The following is an 11,877-nucleotide window of genomic DNA, read 5'->3' as shown; positions in this document are numbered from 1 at the left end:
AGGATCTGACCACCGAGCTCAGAAGCCACATCCCAGAACCAATACACACACACACACACACACACACACACACACACACAAAACACACACGCACTGGTACACAAACACACTTTTATAAACTTTTATAAAAAGTATCAATTTTTATTTTGCATATATGGGTTTTTGCCTATATGCATGCTTGTGTACCACGTGTGTGTCTGGCCTGTGAAGGTGAGAGCAGAAAGTCAAATCCCCTGGAACTGGGGTTAGACACAGCTTTGAGCTGTCTGGTCCTCTGGAGCAGCATCAGTGGTTCACTTTTGCACCATCTCCTCAGCTTGTATCTTCTCTTTCTGGCTCTATGGCTGGCACGTGTCAGGTGACACATAGAATAATGGATTCTCTTACAGCCTCCACCATGTGGTTGATTCCACTGCACAACCAAAGTTGGGTTTCTGAGTTCATCCTGATTGGCTTCTCCAGAGACCCCACGACCAACAGCATCCTCTTCCTTGTCTTCCTTCTCATCTACCTGAGCTCAGTGCTGGGCAACGGGATCATCGTCATGCTGGTCTGCCTGGACACACAGCTGCACACGCCCATGTACTTCTTCCTCTGTACCCTCTCCCTGTTGGACATGGGCTATGTCACCACCACCATGCCCCAGATGTTGGTGCATCTTCTTGCTCACTCTCAGACCATCTCCTTTGCTGGCTGCTGGCTGCAGATGTATATGTTTGGGACCCTGGGTATGACTGAGAGCATCCTCTTTATTGTCATGGCTTATGACCGGTATGTGGCCATTTGCTATCCACTGCGCTATACTGTCATCCTCAACTGGAGCCAGTGCATACAGTTGGTGTCCAGAACTTCTGCCTGTGGTTTCTTCTTCTCTCTGTTACATACTTCCTTCACCATGAGTCTGCCCTATTGTGGGCCCAACAGAGTTGACCACTACTTCTGTGAAGGTCCTTCAGTGCGTAGCCTGGCTTGCATGGATACCCACCTCATAGAGATGGTGGACTTAGTGTTGAGTGTCTTTGTGGTTCTTACTCCAATCTCCCTCATTGTGGCCTCCTACATTCATATTGCCAAGGCAATTCTGAAGATCAAGTCCACCCAGGGCCGCTGCAAGGCTTTCTCTACCTGTGCCTCACACCTGACTGTGGTCACACTCTTCTATGCTCCAGCCATTTGCATCTACATGTTGCCAAATTCTAGCTACTCTCCTGAGCAAGACAAGCAGATCTCACTCTTTTACAATGTCTTCACAGCCTTGCTCAACCCTGTGGTCTACAGTCTGAGAAACAGGGACCTCAAGAGGGCATTTCTCAGATTGATGGGACATGGTAGGGTAGACTGGTGAGCCAGCATCCTGGGGAACTGGAGTTAGAGTATTCACTATTAAAGAAAAGGACAGTGTCTTTATTGTATATAGCTGACCTGTGTATTCAAACCAATGTAGTAGTTAGTAATTGGGACGAAGAATCATGAAACCAAGATGACCGTCCTGATTGACAGAGTATATAAGGTACAATTGCAAACACTTCAGTGATCTAGCTGGATCATAACTGCAACGTTTCATTTGCTGCTCATGTTTGTAGCTGTAGAGTGTGAAGTGACCTTCTGTGCTCTCGCCTCCATTCTCAGGGATCAACCTTATATCCATAATGTCATTGTGTAATAAAAGGAAAGAAACAGTGGCCCAACTCACTATGACTCCACTTCTCAAAAGTGCTCTGATTTTCTTTCCACACATCTTTTTAGCCACAGCAAGTAGTATGGTCCAGCCTGACAGCAGGGGGTTGGGGGCGATATTTTTGTGTATAGAGACATAGTTAAAGTTCTTGGTGTTAGGCAACAGTGTGTGAAGATGTGTCCCTGTATACCCAGCTGTTAATTCTGTCCCAGCAGAGAGCTAAATGCTGGCAGTGTCTTGGTATTGTTATCTCCTTGGCTCATCACTGGTTTCACACTGTGTAATTATTCATTCTTCCTCATCTGCCTAAGGAAATCTGGCATTGTATCTGATTGGCTGTAATAAGTATCTGATGGTGATACCTAGACAGGAAGGGGAGGGCAATACTTCTGGGAAAGAGAGGGACACGTTAAGAGAAGAAATGACATGCAGAAGATTCAGCCAAGGAACAGGGATGTGACTGGAGGGACCAGAGCAGAGCAGAGAGGTAGAGCTAACTGCTTTTTGTTATAAAAGCCAGGGTTAGTCTGGTTGGTTTAGAGTATTCAGGAGACTGTCAAGCCAAAGGCCTAAACTTTGAAATATTAAATATTCTCTTGGGGATCCGAGATAGTTGTGCTATAACTTGCCCTTGGTCTGATGTGTTAGTTTCTCTAACCTGGTACAGTTCACAGTAAACAACAACATGCTTATAAGCCAGAACAAAACATGTTAGCTGTGGATAGCATGATACTAGAGACAGTAGAGGGCTGAGACACTGTGTGTAAATAGCAGAGCCTGTATTGACGTGACAAAATTAAGCTGATAGTTTGTGGAAAGCAACCATACAGAACCAATAAAATACAAACTTCACATATGAGTTCAGTGTGGTCTCTGGGTAACCATGGTGACCTCTCCTGTGAAATCGTGCACTGCTGAAAGAGAAGGTACTGGGTTCTCATCAGAACCTCCCAGCATCTGTTCTAAGCATCCAAGCGCATGTCTCATTTTGGCCCTGCCCACTCATTCCCTTTCTTCTCTATGATGGTGGGGGGTCTGGGGCACCTATCGTCTTCAGAGTGGTTCTTCCCTGACCAATCAGCAAACTCCTCTCTGATTCAGTGCCTGAACTATTCTCTTCCTAATGAGGCCTCAGACACTTCAATTTTATTTATGGGCCACATGTTTTGGGGTAAAGTGTACTTTCCATTCATAGTTAATACTGTTACTTATAAATTAATATTGATTATTTATATATGTATCACATATATAACTGGAACTTCCCACATTCCTAAAGATAATCTTGAATTTTTGATCTCCCTGCCTCCACCTCCCCAGTGTTTGGATTTAGGATGGGGCACCCCACCTATGGGAATTTTTGATTCTTTGATCATATCCTTTGATTATAAAAGTTTTCAATTTGGTAAAACCCAATGCATGCAGGGTTTTTTGTTGTTTGTTTGTTTGTTTGTTTGTTTGTTTAAGATAGCTTCACACCATGTAACCCTGCCTGGCCTGGCCTGGAACAACAACAACTAGCCTGGCTTCAAACTCACAGAGATCCTCCAGCCTCCTTAAAGTCAAACTCCACCACTCCTAGACAAGTAGTTTTATTTCTTATTATATTCAGTACATCTTAGATATTGTTTCTTGATCCAGTGTCATGACATTTTATCCCTGTGTTTGGTTTTTAAGATTCTTTTTTCCTTATTCCTTTTCTTTTTATTCTTTCTGTCTTTTTTTCTATTTTAGTATAGAATAGTATTTATTTAGGGCACGGGGAGAAGAGTTAAGAAGGGAGTAGAGACAGAGACAGAGAGAGAGGGAGAGAGAGAAGGAGAGAGAGAAAGAGAGAGAGAAGGAGGAGGAGAGGAGAGAAGAGAAGAGAAGAGAAGAGAAGAGAAGAGAAGAGAAGAGGAGGGGAGGGGAGGAGAGGAGAGGGGAGGGGAGAAGAGAAAAGAAGAGAAGAGGAGAGGAGAAGGGAAGGGAAGGGAAGAGGAGAGGAGAGGAGAGGAGAGGAGAGGAGAGGAGAGGAGAGGAGAGGAGAGGAGAGGAGAGGAGAGGAGAGGAGAGGAGAGGAGAGGAGAGGAGAGAAGTAGAGGCCAGCCACAACACATGGACAGAGAGAGGGAAATTAATGGAGAGAGGAGACAGAGAGGTAAGAGAGTAAGAGGATAAGAGGGTAAGAGGGTAAGAGTATTTTTAAGTTTCTTTAGGTTTGTAATGTCTTTCTTACCCTTTTCAAATAATATAGTTATTGATTATTTGAAAATTTCACACAGCACACCCTGATCACACTGGGTTCTCTGTCCTCCCAGGTCCATAGGCCTGACACCTGTGCCATTCTCCACAAACAGAGGAGTGAAAGAGAAAGGAAAGAAAAAGAATACACCAAGTCTAACTTGTGTTGTGCATTACCCATTGGAATATTGTCAAACTGCCAGTGGCCAGCCCCTGAAGGATAGCTGAGTCTTTCGCCACCAAGCCCCTGCCAGGAGACGTCAAATATGAAGAGCTACACTTCACCACCATGTCACAATTTTGAGGGCTCTTATCAATGGCTTCCTTTCTGAACTGTTTCTTTTCTCTATGGGGTAGGGTGGGGTGCGGTGGGATTGAGACATTCTCACAGAGGCCTTCAGTGCCTCCCATCCTCAACTGTGAGTCTGCAGTTACTGATACCATTACAAAAGAAGTTTTTTTTTAACCCATTAGAACTGACAGCAGCCAGGATTATCAATTTATGCATGGTTTCTGGCGACAGCACAGACCATGAACATGAACAGGACACTCAGCTGAAGCCTGGGCTATTGCACCAACATGGCCCCTGGAGGAAGTATGACCCAAGTACATGGATATGGCTTCATGTGGCAACAGGGATCACAGACATCAGGACAACCTCAAGTGTAATCACAGACCATGGACGACTCCACTGTGGATCCACGAGGCATGATGGCCTAAGCACATCAGCATGGCCTCATGTAGAAGCACAGACCTCGGACAACACATGTGCCATGGGTACCAACACAGACTGGGGTAGAGTCATGGACCAAGGACACTGGCATGACCATGACCTCCAGCATGACCACTTGGGACAGCATGGACTATGGAGATCTCGCCATTAGGCCTAGTCCAGAAAATGAACTGTTGGATAGTTGTCATTGTTCGGCCTAGGGCTATCTTGAAGCTGAGCATCGAGTTCAAGGGCAAAGTCTGCAAGAGCTCCAAGCTGCTGCACGCCACTCCCCATTGAGCCTTTGGGGTCATTCTTTTTTTTTTTTTTCAACTTTTAATCTCTTTTTATTTGTTAAAATAACGATATCCATATAGACCATATGACGTCACCACAGTGCATTCACTGTCTTTTTCTGTCTTCTGGCACCCAGGATCCTGGCTGGAAAGTTTTGCCAGTGCTGGTGGGAACCACTGAGGGTTCTTCCTTCCCAAAATAGGGGGCAGAGGCATGCCCTTTAATTTGAGTTGCAGTAGGTGAAGGCAAGAGTTCTTCACTGGTTTCTTTACCGAGTTTATCTTTTTCATAAAAATCTTGGCTTTTTATTTTAATTTCTTCTCTGTATTTTTCATTCTTTAGTATTTCCTGCACATAGATATAATTGGGAAACATGATTAAATTTTTAGTTTAAATCAAGATGTTAAGAGATACTATATTACATTTGTAGATAATGAACAGGTTAAGTCTGGAAAGGCTTTTAATTGTATATTTTCTGAAATGTTCCTTATTTTATGTTACAAGAGAAAAAAACTGAGGCAACACAGTAAAATATTTACTATTCAAAAAGTGAAACAACTATTACCTAAGAATCTGCACTATTCCACCAAAAGTTTTCAGGTTTCACAACTGCTTTCTGCCTTAAAGCCAAGCACCCATGCCTACTTTTCCACTGCAGAGCAAGATATGTTCGAGTGTCCGAGAATGCTCCCCATGCCTGTGTCAGGGGAGTTCCCTCCCGGGAATGCTGCTTCACCTTCTAGATTGCCGGTTGGAGCTCCACCTATTTCTTTTTCCCTAGAGTGGTCTAGTGGAGAACGGGAGCTGAGAGTTCAGCATGTCCTAGACTGGAGCGACAGGCAGGGGCACGTCCCTGCTGAAGTGTGTGCTCACAGCAGTCAGTCTGCAGGGGCTTCTGCAGTTGGCTCTACCTGGGACCTATACTAAAAAGTACAGTGATTCTGTTAGTCTTGTCTTTCACTGAATACAAGGCTGTCACAGGAACATCGTTACGTAGACCGTCCAGAAAAGGCAATTAAACCCTTTCAGGTCCAGGGTAAGAAGGCAGGATAGAAGTTATACTTCACATGACAATGACAGACTAGAGTATAAGGAAACAGGGTGAGCTCCAAGGATAAAGGACGAAGCAGAGAATCAGGCCCAGAGTGCCCATGTTTTAAGATTGGCTCCCTGGAGCGGAGGGGGGGAGTGTGAATGAAGTAAACTGGGAGACCAGCAATTACAGTTCCAGGAAAACCCATGATTCTTACAAACTTTAGATCCAGCCCAGGGAGTTAGTCTGAAAGTGACCCCCTCCTCTGCAGCAAACTAGCTCAAAAAGAAATCCATTGCACAGTGCTAGAACATGATGTCGTCAACCAACCATGGTGGTGGCACACAGGTCTGTAAGTTTAGTTTCCTTGAGGTGGAAGCAGGAGAATTTAGAGTTCAAGGTCCTTGCTAGTCTCATCCAGTGCCTGACCAGTTGGGCTAAGTGAGACCCTATCTCTTAAAAATACAAAACTTCATTCAAAATGGATGGAATACAAAATGGATGGACACAAAAATGGATGAAATGCTGCACAAAGAATTCGGATGGTTGTTTCTAAAAGGAAGAATAATTTCAAAGAGGGTAAAATAGGTTAATGAACAAAGGAGACAACACGGGATATGAATGAGTAAATCATCAGAGCAGTAAAGATTCTGGATTAGAGAAATCATAAGGAAAATGGCTGCTGGGTTACGGTAACAGTCTAACAATGAAAGTTCACGCTGACTTAAAAATAGTGACTGTTACCTCACCGCCTGATCAGGTGGGCACTCCTGAGGCTGCAGAGCGGAGGAGACCACCAACACTGCCCACCCCTGCCCACATCCCTGACCCAAGAGGCAACTGTATAAGGCCTCTGGGTTCCCGTAGGGGAGGGCCCGGGAGCGGCAGGACCCCTGCGCCTGAGACACTGCCGGAACCTGAAGGAAACAGACCGGATAAACAGTTCTCTGCACCCAAATCCCGTGGGAGGGAGAGCTGAACCTTCAGAGAGGCGGACACGCCTGGGAAACCAGAAGAGACTGCACTCTGTGCACATCCAGGCGCCAGAGGAAAACACCAAACGCCATCTGGAACCCTGGTGCACGGAGGCTCCTGGAAAGAGCGGCGCAGATCTTCCCGGTTGCTGCCACAGCGGAGAGGACTTAGGCAGTACCCCACGAGCAAACTTGAGCCTTGGAACTGCAGGTAGGACCAACTTTTCCCCTGCAAGAAACCTGCCTGGTGAACTCAGGACACACAGAGGCAAAATTCCTCTAAGGCCGGGCACTTCCTGTGTTTACCGGAAGTCCCACACCGGCGGATCCCGGACCGCAGCAGCTCTCTGCTCCCAAACCCCGTGGGAGAGAGACCTCACCGCCTGATCAGGTGGGCACTCCTGAGGCTGCAGAGCGGAGGAGACCACCAACACTGCCCACCCCTGCCCACATCCCTGGCCCAAGAGGCAACTGTATAAGGCCTCTGGGTTCCCATAGGGGAGGGCCCGGGAGCGGCAGGACCCCTGCGCCTGAGACACTGCCGGAACCTGAAGGAAACAGACCGGATAAACAGTTCTCTGCAACCAAATCCCGTGGGAGGGAGAGCTGAACCTTCAGACAGGCAGACACGCCTGGGAAACCAGAAGAGACTGCACTCTGTGCACATCCAGGCGCCAGAGGAAAACACCAAACGTCATCTGAAACCCTGGTGCACGGAGGCTCCCAGAAGGAGCGGCACAGATTTTCCCGGTTGCTGCCACAGCGGAGAGGACTTAGGCAGTACCCCACGAGCAAACTTGAGCCTTGGAACCACAGGTAGGACCAACTTTTCCCCTGCAAGAAACCTGCCTGGTGAACTCAAGACACAGGCCCACAGGAACAGCTGAAGACCTGTAGAGAGGAAAAACTACACGCCCGAAAGCACAACACTCTGTCCCCATAACTGGCTGAAAGAAAACAGGAAAACAGGTCTACAGCACTCCTGACACACAGGTTATAGGACAGTCTAGCCACTGTCAGAAATAGCAGAACAAAGTAACACTAGAGATAATCTGATGGCGAGAGGCAAGCGCAGGAACCCAAGCAACAGAAACCAAGACTACATGGCATCATCGGAGCCCAATTCTCCCACCAAAGCAAACACGGAATATCCAAACACACCAGAAAAGCAATACCTAGTTTCAAAATCATATTTGATCATGATGCTGGAGGACTTCAAGAAAGACATAAAGAACTCCCTTAGAGAACAAGTAGAAGCCTACAGAGAGGAATCGCAAAAATCCCTGAAAGAATTCCAGGAAAACACAATCAAACAGTTGAAGGAATTAAAAATGGAAATAGAAGCAATCAAGAAAGAACACATGGAAACAACCCTGGACATAGAAAATCAAAAGAAAAGACAAGGAGCTGTAGATACAAGCTTCACCAACAGAATTCAAGAGATGGAAGAGAGAATCTCGGGAGCAGAAGATTCCATAGAAATCATTGACTCAACTGTCAAAGATAATGTAAAGCAGAAAAAGCTACTGGTCCAAAACATACAGGAAATCCAGGACTCAATGAGAAGATCAAACCTAAGGATAATAGGTATAGAAGAGAGTGAAGACTCCCAGCTCAAAGGACCAGTAAATATCTTCAACAAAATCATAGAAGAAAACTTCCCTAACCTAAAAAAAGAGATACCCATAGGCATACAAGAAGCCTACAGAACTCCAAATAGATTGGACCAGAAAAGAAACACCTCCCGTCACATAATTGTCAAAACACCAAACGCACAAAATAAAGAAAGAATATTAAAAGCAGTAAGGGAAAAAGGTCAAGTAACATATAAAGGCAGACCTATCAGAATCACACCAGACTTTTCGCCAGAAACTATGAAGGCCAGAAGATCCTGGACAGATGTCATACAGACCCTAAGAGAACACAAATGCCAGCCCAGGTTACTGTATCCTGCAAAACTCTCAATTAACATAGATGGAGAAACCAAGATATTCCATGACAAAACCAAATTTACACAATATCTTTCTACAAGTCCAGCACTACAAAGGATAATAAAGGGTAAAGCCCAACATAAGGAGGCAAGCTATACCCTAGAAGCAAGAAACTAATCATCTTGGCAACAAAACAAAGAGAATGAAAGCACACAAACATAACCTCACTTCCAAATATGAATATAACGGGAAGCAATAATCACTATTCCTTAATATCTCTCAATATCAATGGCCTCAACTCCCAAATAAAAAGACATAGATTAACAAACTGGATACGCAACGAGGACCCTGCATTCTGCTGCCTACAGGAAACACACCTCAGAGACAAAGACAGACATTACCTCAGAGTGAAAGGCTGGAAAACAATTTTCCAAGCAAATGGTCAGAAGAAGCAAGCTGGAGTAGCCATTCTAATATCAAATAAAATCAATTTTCAACTAAAAGTCATCAAAAAAGATAAGGAAGGACACTTCATATTCATCAAAGGAAAAATCCACCAAGATGAACTCTCAATCCTAAATATCTATGCCCCAAATACAAGGGCACCTACATATGTAAAAGAAACCTTACTAAAGCTCAAAACACACATTGCACCTCACACAATAATAGTGGGAGATTTCAACACCCCACTCTCATCAATGGACAGATCATGGAAACAGAAATTAAACAGAGATGTAGACAGACTAAGAGAAGTCATGAGCCAAATGGACTTAACGGATATTTATAGAACACTCTATCCTAAAGCAAAAGGATATACCTTCTTCTCAGCTCCTCATGGTACTTTCTCCAAAATTGACCATATAATTGGTCAAAAAACGGGCCTCAACAGGTACAGAAAGATAGAAATAATCCCATGCGTGCAATCGGACCACCACGGCCTAAAACTGGTCTTCAATAACAATAAGGGAAGAATGCCCACATATAGGTGGAAATTGAACAATGCTCTACTCAATGATAACCTGGTCAAGGAAGAAATAAAGAAAGAAATTAAAAACTTTTTAGAATTTAATGAAAATGAAGGTACAACATACCCAAACTTATGGGACACAATGAAAGCTGTGCTAAGAGGAAAACTCATAGCGCTGAGTGCCTGCAGAAAGAAACAGGAAAGAGCATATGTCAGCAGCTTGACAGCACACCTAAAAGCTCTAGAACAAAAAGAAGCAAATACACCCAGGAGGAGTAGAAGGCAGGAAATAATCAAACTCAGAGCTGAAATCAACCAAGTAGAAACAAAAAGGACCATAGAAAGAATCAACAGAACCAAAAGTTGGTTCTTTGAGAAAATCAACAAGATAGATAAACCCTTAGCCAGACTAACGAGAGGACACAGAGAGTGCGTCCAAATTAACAAAATCAGAAATGAAAAGGGAGACATAACTACAGATTCAGAGGAAATTCAAAAAATCATCAGATCTTACTATAAAAACCTATATTGAACAAAACTTGAAAATCTTCAGGAAATGGACAATTTCCTAGACAGATACCAGGTATCGAAGTTAAATCAGGAACAGATAAACCAGTTAAACAACCCCATAACTCCTAAGGAAATAGAAGCAGTCATTAAAGGTCTCCCAACCAAAAAGAGCCCAGGTCCAGACGGGTTTAGTGCAGAATTCTATCAAACCTTCATAGAAGACCTTATACCAATATTATCCAAACTATTCCACAAAATTGAAACAGATGGAGCCCTACCGAATTCCTTCTACGAAGCCACAATTACTCTTATACCTAAACCACACAAAGACCCAACAAAGAAAGAGAACTTCAGACCAATTTCCCTTATGAATATCGACGCAAAAATACTCAATAAAATTCTGGCAAACCGAATTCAAGAGCACATCAAAACAATCATCCACCATGATCAAGTAGGCTTCATCCCAGGCATGCAGGGATGGTTTAATATAAGGAAAACCATCAACGTGATCCATCATATAAACAAACTGAAAGAACAGAACCACATGATCATTTCATTAGATGCTGAGAAAGCATTTGACAAAATTCAACACCCCTTCATGATAAAAGTCCTGGAAAGAATAGGTATTCAAGGCCCATACCTAAACATAGTAAAAGCCCTATACAGCAAACCAGTTGCTAACATTAAACTAAATGGAGAGAAACTTGAAGCAATCCCACTAAAATCAGGGACTAGACAAGGCTGCCCACTCTCTCCCTACTTATTCAATATAGTTCTTGAAGTTCTAGCCAGAGCAATCAGACAACAAAAGGAGATCAAGGGGATACAGATCGGAAAAGAAGAGGTCAAAATATCACTATTTGCAGACGACATGATAGTATATTTAAGTGATCCCAAAAGTTCCACCAGAGAACTACTAAAGCTGATAAACAACTTCAGCAAAGTGGCTGGGTATAAAATTAACTCAAATAAAGCAGTTGCCTTCCTCTATACAAAAGAGAAACAAGCCGAGAAAGAAATTAGGGAAACGACACCCTTCATAATAGACCCAAATAATATAAAGTACCTCGGTGTGACTTTAACCAAGCAAGTAAAAGATCTGTACAATAAGAACTTCAAGACACTGAGGAAAGAAATTGAAGAAGACCTCAGAAGATGGAAAGATCTCCCATGCTCATGGATTGGCAGGATTAATATAGTAAAAATGGCCATTTTACCAAAAGCAATCTACAGATTCAATGCAATCCCCATCAAAATACCAATCCAATTCTTCAAAGAGTTAGACAGAACAATTTGCAAATTCATCTGGAATAACAAAAAACCCAGGATAGCTAAAGCTATCCTCAACAATAAGAGGACTTCAGGGGGAATCACTATCCCTGAACTCAAGCAGTATTACAGAGCAATAGTGATAAAAACTGCATGGTATTGGTACAGAGACAGACAGATAGACCAATGGAATAGAATTGAAGACCCAGAAATGAACCCACACACCTATGGTCACTTGATTTTTGACAAAGGAGCCAAAACCATCCAATGGAAAAAAGATAGCATT

General features: G+C 43.7%; 1 protein-coding gene across 1 annotated transcript; it reads left to right on the top strand.

Moving 5' to 3' along the window:
* Nucleotides 1–358: 358 nt before the first annotated feature.
* LOC120093079 (olfactory receptor 2A12-like) lies at nt 359–1,345 on the top strand. Its single transcript, XM_039111566.1, has one exon. The coding sequence runs from the start codon at nt 374–376 to the stop codon at nt 1,343–1,345; it is 972 nt and encodes a 323-aa protein (XP_038967494.1). The 5' UTR covers nt 359–373.
* Nucleotides 1,346–11,877: the final 10,532 nt, after the last annotated feature.

This window comes from Rattus norvegicus, chromosome 5 (genome assembly GCF_036323735.1).
Source record: "Rattus norvegicus strain BN/NHsdMcwi chromosome 5, GRCr8, whole genome shotgun sequence".
In the NCBI taxonomy this organism is placed as follows: domain Eukaryota; kingdom Metazoa; phylum Chordata; class Mammalia; order Rodentia; family Muridae; genus Rattus; species Rattus norvegicus.
The sequence above is the reverse complement of the archived record's forward strand: the minus strand, read 5'-3'. Positions and strand labels throughout refer to the sequence as shown.